Below are 18,112 nucleotides of genomic sequence, written 5' to 3'. Positions count from 1 at the left end.
GGTTCCTTATTACAGCCGGGCTCAGAGTTGATGGGGTGGCTGATCAGTCAAGGTGCTTAAAACACCAAGTGACAGGGTCCAAATGTGTGATGGAGTAGAGGGAGAAAAGAGCAAGAGAGAATTGCGTTCAGTGTACACTGACGGACCAGCAACCTGGGAGCTGGTATCCATGAGGTTCTACCTGCCCAAGAGCAAACCTAACAGCAGCTTTCTGCAGCTGGGCCAGACGCTGAAGTCCTGGTACTGGTCCTCTTCACACTATCTCAACATTCACATCGTGAGCTTCAACAGTTTCTCACACTGTAATGGAACAGCAAATAACTCCCAGATGGGTCCTGGGGACCCAAGGCAGCAGCAATAAATAAATATCTTGCTATATGTCAGATGCAGTCCTCAAACACAACCTTACATCTTAGTAAAGGAGTCAGGAAGTATCAACAAAAATGATATGCCTTTTGTTTTCCTACAACAATGTTTAATCTCCATGCCAAGAAGTCCCATTTGACTTTTTCCCCCTGGCTCTTAAAATTAGGTGACAAAGTAGAAATCCAGTCATGAAAAGAAAAAGGCAGGGGTGTATGAGCCCTGGCTCAATGAGACATATCAAATACACAGCAGCCTGGTGTCACAGGTCAGGCAGAATGGTCCCAGACCCTGTGTGAAGAAGACGGGCACGGGAGAGGTAAAAATCCTACTTCATGATCACTCACACTTTACCAGCGCATTAGTCATTGAACAAAGGTGAGGCGAAGGGGGTCAGGGTGGAAGAGTTGTAATTCTCTACAATGAGGATTGGGAACATATACTCGCGGATGGGAAATTTTAAGTAGCTATGTTTATTATTACTTTTTTCCAGCAATCTTGCAAGAGGCAGAAGTGTGACATTGAGTTGAGTGAGACGAGCGTGTAAATGGGTTGATGAGGAGCCCTCCTCTTGATGCAGCCTCTGGCTTGTCAAGGAATGGCTGGTTCCACCGCTGAGCCATGTTCACTCTTTTGCTTCAAGGAAAAGGGTTTCTTGAGGGAACAACTTTACCTCCAATAATGACTTATTTGGGTCCAGCTGGGTTACCTAAAAAGAAAGAAAATATATACTCAAAAGACTGGAAGAAGCACTATTTTCTCGCATGGCATTCAGATCCTGTCCTGAACTTTGATTTTGAGCCTACTATGTACCAGCACAAGCATTTTCACACCTACTATTTTCATCTGATTCTCAAAATAACCCTGTGAGGTAGGTGTTGTCCCCATTTTATAACCAAGGAAACCAGGGCTCAGAGAGGCCAAGTCTCATAGTTTAGTGGAAGAACTAGCATTTGACCTCAGGATGTACGTTCAGAAGCTGGAATCTCTTCCTGGGCAGGTGGAGACCCACAGCTCAGCTGGGACAGCAGAGCAGGAGGGCCTTAGGAAAGGGTGCTGGTTAAAAACTGATTGGCATTCCAGAGGACACATACTTGTTTAATTCTGGACAGCAGGGAGGACCTTTTCTGTTTGGTGGGAGAGGGCTAAGCTTTTGGGGCTGATCTACATGCTGAACACACCTGCAGCAGAGACTATACGGTGCCCATCCCATGGAGCCCAGAGACGAGCAGCTCCCCTACTGAGGAGAGGCTCCCTAGGGAGGCATATCAGTCTCCCTGTTGGTGGCATTGGTGAAGATATTTAGTTCCAAAAAAAGGAGGGAGTTGATGCCATAATATGACTTTATATTTTAGAAGTAAAAATTATTTTATAATATGAACTAGTACAGGGAATAAAGCTAGGCCGAGTCTTCTTGGCTCATTGGGGTATGTTGACCACACCCCAAATCAAACCCTATATTAGGGTTATGGCTTCCTTGGTCACTGGCAAGGATGTGATGTGGAGATTTTCTAAATCCAAGAGTGAGAGAAAAAAAAACCCAAACTTTCCTAAAGGGAACATGAATTTTAAAAAGCTGAGACATACTAATACTAGTTTAGTGATATGGACAATGGGCTGTGACTCCAGAAAGATTCTGGTTTAAATCACAACTGCGTAGCTATTAGCTTTGTGGCTTTGGAGTTAGTATCAACCCTGTAGGACTGATATGAGGATTAAGTGAAGAAAAACATAATTAGCACAGTGTCTGGCACAGAGCAGGTATTCAACGATGGCTGCCATATATGTGAATAACTATAAGGGTGGATGATGGACACACAGATAAACGGACAGCTCCAAGTGTGTGTGATGGGAGGCTGGGCAGTCTGCTCAGTCAGATTTGTGTATAGGAGCTCTGGGCCCCTGGGCAAAGACTACAGCACCTGAGAGGGCAATCTTGTCCTCTGCTCAACTCAAGCCACACCTAATGAGATGGCTCTGCTGTCTTCTCCAAGATGATGGGAAGGGGACACCCTGGGGGCCTGAGTGTCACAGGCAGGCTGGTGAACTGAAGAAGGGAACACTATCTTTGATTGTATCCAATGGAAATCTGGTATGCCCAGGAGGGTCATTAAGGAGGCACATCCGCCTCCAGAATCCTCTCTGCTTACAAGGAACCCATTGCAAGGCTGCTCTACTGATATCTCTTGGGCTCTGGGCAGATGGGCAGACAAGGTGGTGGGGAGAGCCTAGCCTGCTGTCTGTCTTCCAATGCACAGGGGGCAGGGTTGGGGGGGTTGGGGGGGGCAAGCTGCAGGCAAATGTTTACCCACTTCCCAATTAACGTACAACACTGTGCTCTCTTCTGTCAACAAACAGAGCTATGCTGCCTCTGCTTCTGACTCGTTGGCATTTTCTGCCCAGCTGCTTCTGCTATTGTTCTTAATTAACAAGCCAGAGCTCTTCCAGCATCTTCTACTTTGTTATTTGTGGTTCATAAATATGATGTTTGCTGGGAGAAACCAAAATCATAATAGTGCCAGGGCTGTGCATACCAGCAGAAAGATGGGCCTAGAAGCAAAAGAGGCTGGGAGACTGGAGCCTTGAGGGCGTATTATCAATACACAAGGTTAGATGTTCGGAAAACACACCCAGTTTTCACTGTGTCTGATAAAATTTGAGTGATTTTTCCCAGTCAGTTTAAGTGGGAAAGCTGGGATTTGAGAAGGAGAAAACTGTAATTTCTTGAACACCTATTACATGTCGAGCACTTTAAATATGTTATTTAATTTATTCCCTAAAAAACTAGGCACGACCCCATGGACTGTAGCCTACCAGGCTCCTCCCTCCACGGAATTCTCCAGGCAAGAGTACTGGAGTGGGTTGCCATTTCCTTCTCCAGGGGATCTTCCTGTCTCAGGGATTGAACCCGGGTCTCCTGCATTCCAGGCAGACGCTTTAACCTCTGAGCCACCAGGGAATTAACTAGGCAAGGTAAGACGGAGATGACAGAATTGAGGCTCAACATGGCTGCCATTTGTTTAAGGCCACATAGTTAGTGAGGGTCTGTCTATACAGTACAGTAGTTAAAAACAGTGAGGCAACAGGTTCAAACTCATAGCTCTGTTACTTACTACTTATATGACCTTGAAGAAGTAATACAACCCAAGAGTCTCAGTTTTCCCACCTATAAGATGGGAATAGTAGATTTCTCTTTTATAGGTTGTTGTGCTAGTTAAACAGAATAATGGTGATGAAGGCTCTGGTACAGAGACTGAACCAGTAAGTGCTCAGCTGGTAGCAGCCATTACTAGCTGGAGCACTGCCTTGGGTGAGGACTGGATCTGCCTAACTTTAGCTGGAGCTCTTTCCCCAAAGTCTTCTGGAGCCCAGGCCTGCACTAGGCTCTCTCTCTTATTTCCATCTTGTTGCTCAGCAGAAGGGCTCCCTTCTCTCTGATAGATCAATGTCTCAGTACTTGGAGAATCCCTTCAGCAGGGCTGTGCCACCAAAAGACTGCTCACATTAAATGTGGTCGTGTTGGGGCTGCTCCTTCTGGTGCCCCGTATCACCAGCAATTTTTTTCTCTGAAGGTCATTTCAGACAGAAATTTAAAGTGAACAAGGACAATTTCATTTCCATTCTCATCTGCCTGGAGTAGACAGAGAGACTGTACAGAACCTAGTGAGATGCAGGATGCCATGCCTTTCCTCAGCGAGACTGTGGCTATACTGTGAAATGATCCTGAAGTGTTCTGGGCCCCATTCAAGAAGGATTGGGAGTGTGCTGGAGGGACCTCCTGTTAGGGAGGAATCTAAAAACCATGTTTTCTAACACATATCTGAAAAATGGGGTACGTCTTCCTGCTGCTGTGGGGGCAGGGAGGGGGCTGTGTGCCCTCTTTGAACATCTGCAGGGCTGGCAAATAAGCCAGGCAAACAGAGCAGATGTGTTCTCTGCAACTCCAGTGAACAGAGATGGCAATGATAAGGTGAAACTGTAGGGGAGCAGAACCTCAGCTGGTCAGAAAATACTTTTTAATAGAGCAGCAGGTGCTGGTGTGGCCACTGCTTCTCTTTCATCTTTCTTCATTCCTCTCTTGTCCTGTAATTTTCTTGTTTTTCTTTTATCATCATCATCATAGTAGCAATCAATTCCAGTCGACCCTTGAACAACCTGGGGGTTAGGGGCATCACCTTTCTAAGCAGTGGAAAATCACATAATAACTTGCAGTCATCCCTTCATGTATGCAGTTCCTCCGTATTTGTGGTTCCTCTGTATGTGGGTTCTGCATCCATGATAAAACTGAGAAGGCACATTATTGTAGCATTTGCTGCTGCTGCTGCTAAGTCACTTCAGTCGTGTTTGACTCTGTGCAACCCCATAGACGACAGCCCACCAGGCTCCCCCGTCCCTGGGATTCTCCAGGCAGGAACACTGGAGTGGGGTGCCATTTCCTTCTCCAGTGCATGAAGGTGAAAAGTGAAAGTGAAGTTGCTCAGTCGTGTCCAACTCTTAGCGACCCCATGGACTGCAGCCTACCAGGCTCCTCCATACATGGGATTTTCCAGGCAAGAGTACTGGAGTGGAGTGCCGTTGTCTTCTCCGGCAATATCTGCTACTGAAAAAAAAATCTGCCTATAAGGGAACCTGTGTAGTTCAAATCCATGTTGTTCAAGGGCTAGTCATATTCAGTGCCTACAGTGTAGCTGGAACCATGCTAAATACTTCATATGAAATGCTTTTGAAGTAGTCCTCAAAACAGCCAAACAAAGTATGTATTATTATTACCATTTTAAAGTTGAAGATACCATGGGTTATCTTACCCAAGGTTGCAGATTGAATAAGGTTTAAAAGTCAAGTCTGCCTGACTCCAAAGCTAAGGATAACCAGAGTGCCACTGGCCTACATGTTGACAGGCTGCCCTGGGGGACAATACAGGGGTTGGGAGGGGAAGGGAAGTGTTCAAAGAGGGGCTTATTTGAGGAAGAAGATCATGATGATAAAGCTAACATTTATTGAGCATTTAATTTGTACCAGCCACATTCTAAGCACTTAACACTTATAAAACAATTTAATTTTCATAACCCTCTGACATAGGCACAATTGTTATTTCTATTTTACAGATGAGGAAACTGAGCCATGGAACATATTAATACTTGCTTAAGTTCTCAAAGTTGTTAAGGGCAGAGCCAGAATGTGAGTCAAGGCAATTTAGCTTTGGAATCCATATGTTTAACTATTGGACTATTTTGCCAGAGGTGCTGCTAAGCGTAGAGTCCACACAGAGAAAGATGTTGGATGACATGACACTGAGGTTGTTTCTAACCAAGCTTCTAGGATATAAGATCTTCATGATAAGAATGGCAAAAGGTCAAGGGTCAAGGAAAAAATCCTGAAATGTTTATAAAATACGAATACAAAAATGCAATCTGAGCTTATGTTCTGCCATTTACTTGGGATTTTACTGAATTATTGACTTTCTAAATCAACAGAGAAACCCTCCCTTTGGGACCTTCTTGGGGAGGAGGGGCTGTTCTCAGATAAGAAGTACGGCCTGACTTTGTCTAGGTTAGAAAAGGAAAGTCAATCTTCTTGATACTTTATTCATTATATTTAAGAAACCTGGAAAAAAAATGTTCTCATCAAGTTTACATTTTAGCAAACTGGCTTTTGTTTATGTTAACAAAAATGAGACATGCTTTCTGCCAAAGAGAGTTATTCTTTTCTAGGTCACTTTTCTCAGCAGTTTGAGCTTTCATGTATATTGTACTTCTATTATTTCCCTGGGCATTTTTTCCCTGAAAAAGTATAACATTGCTGCTGAGAAAAATGTGAATCAATAAGACAGTTTCTCATCTTAGGCCATATTGAGTGAGTCCTACAATGTTAGAGTGGGGAAGCTCCTTAAATGCCAAATGGTCCAAGCCCTTCACTTCTCTGTAGGCAACCTGAGGCTCAGAGAGGTAAAGTGACATGGCCCAGATCACCTGGTTGATAAGGCACAGATACAGTGCTCTACCTGTTTCTAACTTCTGATTTGAGGTTCTTTCTAGTCACACTATTTTGCTTCTCACTTTAACAAAAATGCCTGAGCAGAAATATAACACTAGTACTAGGCTGGGAGCTACCTGAGAGTAGGAGCTGAGTAATACTAAGAATAACGGTAACTGCAATATATGAACAGTACTTTATAGTCTGTAAGATATTTATACAAACATTAAATCAAAATCTTGCAGGGTTGGTATTATTAGTCTTTTATGTTTTATTTAGCTTTCCTAAGGTAAGCTTTTATTTTAAAATTGAATAAAGGAAAGTCTGGATCTAATACTTTCATATTTAGAAAAAAATGCTAAGTTCAACAATTGGTTTTGGAACAGAACATCTGCAAGCAAACAATGAATCTAGATGCACAGACATTACAGCCTTCACAAAAATTAACTTGAAATGGATTGTGAACTTAAATGTAAAACACAAATCTATAAAATTCCTAGAAGATAACACAGGAGAAAATCTAGATGACCTTGGGTATGGTGATGGCTTTTGGGATACAACACCAAAGACACAATTCATGAAAGAAATAATTGATAAGCTAAACTTCATTAAAATTAAAAACTTTGCAAAAGACACTGTCAAGAGAATGAAAAGACAAGACAGAGACTCGGGGAAAATATTTGCAAAAGACACAATGGATAAAGAGCTATTATCCAAAATATACAAAGAACTCTTAAAACTCAACAATAAGAAAATGAACAACTCAGTTAAAAAATGGGCCCAGAACCTTAAACATACCTCAGTAAAGAAGATTGACAGATGGCAAATAAACATATGAAAAGATGCTTCTCCAACAGTATATGCCATCAGGGAAATGCAATTAAAACAGTGAGATACCACCACACACCTATTAGAATGGCCAAAATCCAGAACACTGACAACACCAAATGCTGACACTCATTTACTGCTGGGGGAATGCAAAATCACATAGCCACTTTGGAAGACAGTTTGATGGCTTCTTACCAAATTAATCATATTCTTACTATATAGTTCAGTAACAGCACTCTATGGTATTTACCCAAAGAAGTTAAAAACCTAAGGTCCACACCAAAATCTGCACACAGATGTTTAATAAGCACCTTTATTCACAACTGCCAAAACTTGGAAACAACCAAGACGTTCTACAGTAGGTGAATAGGTAAACAGATTGGAATATCCAGACAATGGAACATTATTCAGTGCTAACAAGCTCTCCAACTACCGTAACATATATTGTCTAAATCTTAGAGCTATCCTAAGAGACTGGACTAATTTATCCTCATTTTCACAGATGAGAACACCAAAGTTCAAATAGGGACATTACTTGCACGTGGTCATACAGCTAAAAATTGGTGGAGCTCAGGTTTTCTCACTCCAAATCCTGAGCTCCTTCTACTCCATGAAGTAGGTAGCACAAAGGCCACATATGTAAATCCCCATATTATATTTAGTAAAACTGAATACATCTGCCCTTGGTTTTGTTCAAAATTAGCATTTACTTTGAACTTGGAAGAACAACTTGTCTTTCTGGTAAGCTATGAGTAACATATTCTGTTAGCTGTGTATGTGTGCTTAGTCGTGTCCAACTCTCTGCGACCCCATGGACTGCAGCCCGCCAAGCTCCTCTGTCCATGGGATTTCCCAGGCAAGAATACTGGAGTGGGTTGCCATTTCCTCCTCCAGATCTTCCCAACCCAGGGATTAAACCCACGTCTCTGTGTTTCCTGTATTGGCAGGTGAGTTTTTTTACCACTAGCGCCACCTGAGAAGCCCCCAAACATGTTCCATTACTTACTCTATTAAAAACATGCATATTAAATATTACAAGTTTAAAAAATAATTACCAATGTCATCACTATCAAAAAACTTACCATTTATTTGGCAAAGTGTCAGGCACTATACTAGTTGTTCTGTATATTACCTAATTAAATGGTCACAACAATCCTATGAGATAAGTATTCCTGTTATTCTCATTTATAATGAATTCACTGAGGTCAAAAATGGTTAAGGGACTTGCCCAAGATTACACAGGTAAGTAGGAAAGATAATGTTGGAATTTGCACCCAGGTTTGTGAGCTTCTAGCCTGTATCTAATGCACTGCATTTCACTTCCTTTTAACTTCTGATCCTTCTTCTAAACAGAGGACAGCTAATGTAACTAAATGGCTTTTCTTGGCCATAAAGAAAGCAGGCATTCTGCAGCTGTCCTGGCTCATGTCCCTGTTGTGGCACAGGCTTTGTTGTTCCCCACAGGAAAATAAGCTACCTTTTGTTACTATCAATTTGGTCCTAACAGCTAATTGTTCATTTTCTTTAAACACCTTTTGATGAGCTGGGAATCCTTAAAGAGGGCAGTTATACCCACAAAGTATCAGAGGAAGAACTTAAGACCCAATCTGCTGGTCGTGTGCTCATCCGGCTGTGAAAAGGCTTTGGTAACTGTAAAGTCTTTTGCAAACATAAGGGACTGACCATCAACATCATCCACAACACCAGCTGTAGCTCCTAGCAAATTCTCCTCTACATTTGCTGCAGGTGGTAACGCAAAAAGAACTTCCATTCTGGAATGGTTGCACTATGGGGCTGGGGCTTCACTACAGCTTATTTACATTCCAGCTTCCAGTATAGTTTCTGGACCAATCTGTCTCACAGGATCACAGAAAAGAGTGGCACTGGGGTGAGGATTTCCAGGAAAGAGTGAGAGATGCTATTCTTCCCATTATTAAAGTGTGGTAGAACAACTGGGGTGCTAGAAGTGAGGGTGGTGGTCTTCTGTGGCTGCTAAGCACAGGAATGCCTATAGGACATTTTGATGTTTTCAGGTGGGAAGAAGAGAGAAAGAAAGAAAAGTTAAAGGAAGAACAAAGGGGGGAGAAAACTAAGGTCTAGGCTGCCCTATGTGTTTTTTTTAAAAATAATATTATAATGATAACAACAGTTAACATTTATGGGGGCTTACTAGGTGCTAATTGTACCAAGTACTTTATAAGTACTACACAAGCCCATGAGGGACGTACTATTACCTCCACTTTAAAATGAGGAATAGAAGCTCAGAGAGTTTATATAACCTGCCTAAGATCGCACAGGTGGGAAGTAACAGAGCAAGGATTTAAAACTAGGTCTGGTTCCAAAGTCTGTTTTCTTAACCACCACATTAGGTACTTCTACTACTGTAGTCATACAATGCACTATTTATTCTTTGCCTCTTGCTTGGAAAGACTATCCCCTTTGTGTAACTGAAGCATAAATTTCCCCACAACGGAGTATATTACCAACTCAGACACTTGGGCAAATTTCATTCATAGCTCCTCAATTATCACAGATCTAGTGATTGTTAAAGCTGAGGGCCTTTAGGAGTCCATCTCTGGAATAGATGGGGAAAGAAAAGCCCAGTGAGTGGAAAGAACTTACCCAAGGTTACTCAGCACTCTCAGCAGATCTGGGACCAAATCTGGATTCTTCATTCCCAGCCTATGCCTTTAGACAGGCTGTTTAATGAGGCTACCAATTCTAAAGTGTTCCCAGTAACGAAATGACCTCAAACTTGGTATACTGTCAGGGAGATCCTAGGCACCAAAACAAAAAAATGTGACCCTCTCCTTGCAGTGCTATCACTGATGGTGGTTTTGGTCACTACACTTTTTTTCTTTTTAAAGTTTAAAGCAGGTTTTTTGAGAGACACATATTCCATAGGCAGAATGCAGTCCATCTCATAAGGCGAGAGTGGCCTGGTCACTGTATTAAAGGGTAGTGGAGAGGACCCAGAGGGAACAGAGAGACTATCAGGAGAGGTGGGGGGTGGGTTGTGGAGGGGAAAGCCTCTTTAGTCTAGAAACACAAGAAGATCCAAATTGGCAGAATGAATATAAAAAGCATAAAAAAATAGAAGAGGCATGCCTCCTCACCCTGGGAAGCCCAAGATTAGTCCTGTCCCTCCTGGGCTCTGGAAGACACAATTTCAAGTAACTAAAAGGAAGTCCTGCCTTACAGAGTGGTTTGCAAGCTCACTGTTTCTGAAAGCTTAATAAACAAGGTATAGGCAAATTCATTAATGAGGATTCTGGAGTGTGGCAAGAGAAAGCCAGAGTCACTCAGCCTTGCTGGTGTGGGTTACAGGTGTACCAGGAAATGGGTCTCATTCCTCAAAGCAGCCAAGATCCTGAGGGGTGGGTTACCTTTGACCCTGAGCACCTGGTGCTGATCTGAAACAGTCTGCGAAACATTGATGGAGGGGACATGCCTCACTTTCAGAGGCCCATATCATGGAAGGCAGCCAGGATCTTGCATAAAAAGCTCCTGGAATAGAAGCTCAGAGTTTGCCTCTGATAAAAGATGAGTCCACAACACCACACTAAGACAAATGAAAGGAGAGAAACCTGTTAACTGTTTAGATTTAGAACTGTTCAGTTCAGTTCAGTTGCTCAGTTGTGTCTGACTCTTTGCAACCCCATGAATCGCAGCACGCCAGGCCTCCCTGTCCATCACCATCTCCCAGAGTTCACTCAGATTCACGTCCATCGAGTCGGTGATGCCATCCAGCCATCTCATCCTCTGTCGTCCCCTTCTCCTACTGCCCTCAATCCCTCCCAGCATCAAAGTCTTTTCCAATGAGTCGACTCTTTGCATGAGGTGGCCAAAGTACTGGAGTTTCAGCTTTAGCATCAGTCCTTCCAAAGAACATCCAGGGCTGATCTCCTTCAGAATGGACTGGTTGGATCTTCTTGCAGTCCAAGGGATTCTTAAGAGTCTTCTCCAACACCACAGTTCAAAAGCATCAATTCTTCAGCGCTCAGCTTTCTTCACAGTCCAACTCTCACATCCATACATGACTACTGGAAAAACCATAGCCTTGACTAGACGGACCTTAGTTGGCAAAGTAATGTCTCTGCTTTTGAATATGCTATCTAGGTTGGTCATAACTTTTCTTCCAAGGAGTAAGCGTCTTTTCATTTCATGGCTGCAGTCACCATCTGCAGTGATTTTGGACCCCCAAAAAATAAAGTCTGACACTATTTCCACTGTTTTCCCATCTATTTCCCATGAAGTGATGGGACCAGATGCCATGATCTTCGTTTTCTGAATGTTGAGCTTTAAGCCAACTTTTTCACTCTCCTCTTTCACTTTCATCAAGAAGCTTTTTAGTTCCTCTTCACTTTCTGCCATAAGGGTGGTGTCATCTGCATATCTGAGGTTATTGATATTTCTCCCGGCAATCTTGATTCCATCTTGTGCTTCTTCCAGTCCAGCGTTTCTCATTTAAAAACTCTCATAGAAACTCTGATTATTGTTCTTTAGTAGACATGGATTAAGTGCTAATTAGGGAGACAGTAAGAAAAAGGTCTGGTGGGTTTTGAATCTTCATTCTGCATGAGTGCTCTTGAGCAAGTCACTGGACCTCCAGAAGACCCAAATTTCTCACCTGTAATGATAGTATCATTCAATACCTAATAAGCTCTAATAGACCATTTCTCTGGGTTTCTCCTGTCACTTGAGAGAGAGCTGAACGAAATATTTGAGTCCGTCTCCGTCCTACTTAAAACTCCTACAAGATTCCATATGACAATAGGATAGTTCCTTTTTGCTTTGACCTCATTTCCCCCAATTTGTAAATGGGTAAGTTTCCTGGCAAGGCTCACAGCATGCGAATAGTGGAAGGAATGGCTGGAAAGGCAGTCTGGAGACAGACTGTGAGGGACTCAAATGACATATTATGTTTAAACTTCTTGGAAAAATTTTTCTCTCAGGCTTTACAGAGACCTGGAATAGCATACTAGATGTACTCTTCAGGCAGAGTGGCTGGGGAGAATGTAAGCATTCTGAATGCATTTTAATACTCAAGCAGAGCCATGCGAGCTGGTGTGTGCGTTAACTCTGCACGCCAACACAGCTCAAGAGCTGGAGCTTTGAACAGGAGTTAAAAGAGTTGAGTCCCTAACGACATACAAAAGACTTGCTGGTGTGATTTATTCTGATGTATTTACTTATCCAATTACCAAAACAGCAGGAGATCATTAAATTTTCTAGTTACCAGATGCAGCACGTTCAATATCTTAAATGTTACCAAGGCTCTCTCTGAGCTATTTTGATATTACATTTCATCTGCCCAAAGCTTATGAAACTGGAAGGCAAGAATCATGAAGAGAGCAGGTGTTTTCTTTGAAGGCTGGTATAGTGGGTGTTTCTACTGCACCAAACTTATACCAGCTCCCAAACTCGTGGATTTAAGGAAAAGTACTCTGATGAGAAACAAAAGTATTTAAGAGGGAAAACGTTAAGAAAGTGGAGATATGCAATGAAGGTGGCTGGAGATATGCATTTTACCTGGCCAGAACTTTCATCATGCTCATTTCCTATCACTTCAGTTCCGAAGTCCACAGAGGGTGAGTCAGGCCTCAGAGCAGAGGAGAAGAGAACAGAACGAATACCCTCTTAGTGACTACAAACTTCACTACTAACCTTAGCATACCTGTGTGAGCTTGAACAAGTTACCTTTCCTTCTCTGAGCTTGATGCTGACATCTGATGCAGCATCTTACAGGCCTGTGATGAGCATCATCACAGCTTGTCTTCACACAAACATTTCCTGTGTAAGACTGAATAACTTAAAAGGCAGGACTGTTTCTGGCTTCTGTATCTCCAACATCCAGCAAAGAATCTGGTATATTATATGCTCTCAATAACTGCGCGTTGAATAAATGACCAAACCAGAGAATGGACATTATGGAATACTAAAAAATACAGACTAAATAATAAAAGACTTTACTAATGATATTTTAGGAGTAAGTTCCAAAATAGACATTTATTCTATTTTCTTTTGAAAAAAATATCAAGAAGTAGAATCTGGGCCTAAACTTTTTGAAAGGGTGGTGGTGGCTTGGCCCCAACATTCTTTACTATTTTGATCTCTAAATACCATCCCTTCAAAGATATTATGCTCTTGTCAACCAGAGCAGTTTGCTATTCCCCATTTATAGCTTCTGCTTCTCTTCCCCGAACCTTTGTTTATGTTGTTCCCACTAGTGGACCATCCTTTCTCCCCAGCTTCACATGTTGAAAACATCCTTCAAAGCTCAGCTTAACTGCTACTTCTCTCATGAAACAAGGTCTAAGTGACAGACTGTCTTCTCCCATTCATGGGGTCATGGCTCCTGTTGACAAAGGGGCCATATATGTTCACTGAGGTCTCTCCTTCATATTCCTATTCCACTGCCCTGCACCTGACGAATTCACACTTGCTTAACTAATACTTTTGTTTCCCCTTAGGTTTCTCAGACAAGGTGGCTTAAACGGTCTACTGGCAGACTCAAGGTTAGTGTTTAAACTGGAAAACAGGCACAGGTAATGCTAACCTTGTCCTTTGTTAAAACAGTACTCCTATACTTTGACCAACCCATTTCTGAAGGACCTATCCCAAAGGATCAGCTCCTGTCTCAGACTAAGTTATCTGTCTGTTCTGTCTCTCAAGCTATACTGCAACTATCTATGAGTCAGTCTCTCCAGTTATATTGAATTCTGAGGGCATATAATGAGGTTTTACTGACTTTCTATCCCCAGGGCCTAGTAGACTACTGGAAACAGTGTGAATTCAACAACCGTTGGCTGAAAGACAGACCTACTGAATGACTGAATGGAGGTTCCCCACTACCCGCTAAAGCCTCCACCAATCCAAAATCAAAAGAAGCCACATCCCCAGACCTCTTCCTCTAGACTCACTCCTATGGCAGGCAGACCCTGCCAGTGATGCCACCAGAAGGTCACCCAGGCAAGTCCTCTAGCTCTGGACTCTCTCTGGCCCTTGCCTCAGTCAGCCCTGCTGCACAAAGGGAATGAAAATAAGTTTGCATCTGTTGCCCTTTCAGAAGGGACAGATTTCTCCCTACCTATTTAAACTGTTGTTGGAATTGGATAATTAGAAGGATTTAAAAAATCTTAATACTCTAAACAGAGAAAACTGGTTCTGAATTATTAAGCAACATTTTCAATGCATGTGAATAACCTTAAATGACTTAACCGCCACCTGATCCTAAGCTCTGGCTCAGATAAATAAATGTGAAATATTGTCAAAGCCCCGGCTTATAGGAACTGCCAACTACAGTAAATAAAAGCTTAAGTCCCCATAAACTGCCTGGGACAGAGACATTCTCATATAAAAGGAGTAAGAGAAGATGATCTTAAATAAAGCCAGTAGGACTGGGAAGCCAATGGTTTTGTTTTAGTTTTCAGAAGAGAGTTGTCAACAAGGTAGGTATTATCTATATCCAGGTCATTTAATTATAGAATCACATAGTATCAGAGCTGACAGAAGATTAAGAAAGCACTTATTTTAATCTCTTCATATTTCAGATGAGGAAAACAGGACCCAGAACTTACTTCTTTAGTAAGTACCTTCCTTGAGATCATACAACAAATGGCTGGAAGAGTAAAAATTCTGTTCTAGAATACATGGCTCCCAGCTCAGTTCCCTTTCCACTACATTCCATTCATCTGCGACTACCCTACTGGAGATGTCAAAATAAGAGGCTGACTGTTAAAAAACACCTGAAATATTTTTTCCATCTCTTCATTTTTAATCTATGTGTATGGTGCTAGTGGTAAAGAACCAGCCTGCCAATGTAGGAGACATAGAGATGCAGATTTGATCTCTGGTCTGGGAAGCTCCCCTGGAGGAGGGTATGGCAACCCACTCCAGTATTCTTGCCTGGAGAATCCCACTGACAGAGAAGCCTGGCAGGCTGCAGTCCATAGGGTCACACAGAGTTGGACACAACTGAAACGACTTAGCACGAACATCCTTTGCCCTAAAATGGGTCTCTTGTAGGCAACATATTGTAGGTTCTTGTCGGAGGTTCCTTAAAAAGCTAAAAATAGAGTTATCATATGACTCAGAAATCCCACTCCTGGGCATTTATCTGGAAAAGATGAAAACTCTAATTTGAAAGGATACATGCACCCTGATGTTCACAGCAGCACTATTTACAACAGCAAGAAATGGAAGCAATTTGTGTCCATCTGACAGATGAATAGATAAATAAGGTGTGGTGTATATACACAGTGGAATCCTACTCAGCCATAAAAAGAATGAAATAGTGCCATTTATAGCAACATGGATGGACCCAGAGATTATCATACTAAGTGAAGTAAGTCAGAGAAAGCCACATATTCTATGATACCACTTAGTTGTAGAATATTAAAAAAATGATACAAATGAACTTATTTACAAAACAAAAATAGACTCACAGATATAGGAAACAATCTTACGGTTACCAAAGGGGAAGGGGTGTGTGTGGGAGGGATAAATCAGGAGTTTGGGACTAACAGGTATATACTATTATATGTAAAATAGATAAATAAGAAGGACCTAGTATACTGCACAGGAGATTACATTCAGTATCTTGAAATAACCTATAGTGGAAAAGAATCTGAAAAAGAACATATGTATATGTATATCTGTATGTCTGAATCACTTTGCTGTATACCTGAAACTAATACAACAATCTAAATCAACTATACTTTAGGAAAAAACAAACAAACATGGGGGAAAAGTAAAAAAAAAAAAAAACAAAAAACAACTAAACTAAAAATTTAACTACATGGGTGACTTCTTGAATTCCAGAGACTCCATGCTTTGAAGTTCTGCTTCCATGACTATGAGGGAGGAGCAGGAGAAAACCAGAGAGGGAGAGGGAAAGAAAGAAAGGAGAGGGAGAAGAAGGGAGTGAATGAATAAGCAAATGTACAGGAACTCGGAGGGAAGAAAAGGAATAAGTGAGGGTGAATGCCACTATGCTGTGGTCCCTCTCTTGCCTTCCTCAACCATGAGGATACCATAAATTACACATGAGTTTCTGCCTGGTGAGATGAGAAATACAAAAATCAAACAAAAACAGTAGATGCATGAATGGGTAGGAATATTTTATTTTCTCTCATTTATTTACTAGGCAAATATTTCCTGAGTGTTTACTATGAAGTCAGAAATCATGCTGGGCACTGGGATAGAACAGTGAACACAGCACTGCCTCTGCCCTCAGGAATGCAGCATCCAGGGCAGGATGCGCAAGAAATCGGCCCACTGCAATTCAGAACAGTAAGGGGGTACAGTGTGGAAGAAGGCAGCAGGGGAGCACAAGGAAGGTAAACACCTGACTCAGTCCTGGTGTGTCATTAACTTTGTATTGCCCTCTCTTCTTCGTCTCATTCCAGTACACACAACTATTTCCCACAATCTAATTAACCATTCTACTGACTTTCAGATACAATGAACTAGTATGTGCCAGGCACTGTACTAGGGAAAATCCAGATGAATCAGACATAATCCCAAATAATTTCAGATTTCATGTGTACACATTTTTGTTTAAAAAAATGTATATTGTTGTTATTGTGTCCAACTCTTTGCGACCCCATGAACTGCAGCACATCAGGCCTCCCTGTACCTCACCATCTCCTGAAGTTTGCCCAAGTTCTGTCCATTGCAATGGTGAAGCCATCCAGCCATCTCATCTACTGATGCCCTCTTCTCCTTCTGCCCTCAATCTTTCCTAGCATCGGGGACTTTTTCAATGAGTTGGCTGTTCACATCAGATGACCAAAATACTGGAGGTTGAGCTTCAGCATCAGTATATCTTATGCTAATTCTGTGACTATGCAAACTTGGGTTAACCATTTCTGCTTTTGGTGTCTTTGGTTTTTCGAGGCCTTGATCAAATTATTTTTTTCTCAGCATCTTGCTTTTCTCATCTATAAAATAAGGATTTTTTGCAGTTCTCATAGCCTAAAATGCATGTGTGAGGAAGGCCTGTTCACACAAGGAAGGAAAGTGGAATAAACTTGGAAATATCAAGAATCTTCAGGTTTGGGATTCAGCCACAGACACTCAACCTGAAGCCTGCAGGGCTAGATTCTGGATGAAAAGCAGGGTGTGGTCCAGGTGAGGTAGGCTAGGGCTGCAGCCGGAACTGTAACAAGCACCGCAGTGAGGCCCAGGGAGGCCCAGGGGAACTGGTATGTTGATGCATGAGCTACTGTACTGTGAAACTCCAGCACTGGCTTTGAAAATTACAAGGAGTGTTTAGAAAAGGTTAATCTGCGCATATACACGTTTGCAGTTGTTTGTATTTACAATGGGGTCATTATGCAGACTTTAAGTGAACAAAGCGTGTCTGCAGAAGCACCTGGAATACTGAGCACAGAACTAATGATTTTTTATTTATGGCCGGATGGAGCCAGATTGGGTTGTATGTACAGCCTTCAAAAATTTATTTGATTTTGGATACTGAATGATATAGTGCTTTATAAGTACCTTATAAAATTAAGTTCTGGGGCAAAGTAAGTTAATTTGGGAAAGGTTTAAATACATCAGCCTATCTATACACAATCCTAACAGTCACTGCATTTTATGTTTAGCATGGTATAGGGAAAGAACCTGGATTTTAGAATCAAATACTGGTATTGACATTTACTATGCAACTTTGAGAAATTTAAGCTCTCTAAGCTTCTGTGTCCTCATCTGTAAAATGGAGATGATATGCATCTTTCAGATAACTAATATACTTGATTGTGCATACAAGTGGCATCAAATAAATGGCTTTATTCATTGTTATAACCCCCTACTATTCCAAGTACTTTGTAAATGAGTTAGAAAGGGGCAAGGGCAGAGTTTATTAAGGTTTGAATCCCATTCAACTTTCATGAAATGGCTGTAATTACCTCAAACATATTTTAAAAACTCTTTTGTGTACCCC

At 41.8% G+C, this 18,112-nt stretch overlaps 1 protein-coding gene across 2 annotated transcripts in view; it reads right to left on the bottom strand.

The window, feature by feature from the left end:
• Positions 1-599: 599 nt before the first annotated feature.
• FAF1 (Fas associated factor 1) overlaps positions 600-18,112 on the bottom strand; it is a 485,365-nt gene continuing 467,852 nt past the window's right edge. For both annotated transcript variants that reach the window (XM_068964657.1, XM_068964658.1), the window contains one exon: positions 600-1,072. In XM_068964657.1, the coding sequence (XP_068820758.1) occupies positions 989-1,072 (84 nt within the window). In that variant the 3' untranslated portion in view covers positions 600-988. The remainder of the gene's footprint in view (positions 1,073-18,112) is intronic.

This window comes from Capricornis sumatraensis, chromosome 2, assembly GCF_032405125.1.
Source record: "Capricornis sumatraensis isolate serow.1 chromosome 2, serow.2, whole genome shotgun sequence".
Classification (NCBI taxonomy): domain Eukaryota; kingdom Metazoa; phylum Chordata; class Mammalia; order Artiodactyla; family Bovidae; genus Capricornis; species Capricornis sumatraensis.
This window is presented reverse-complemented; position numbering and strand designations above follow the sequence as displayed.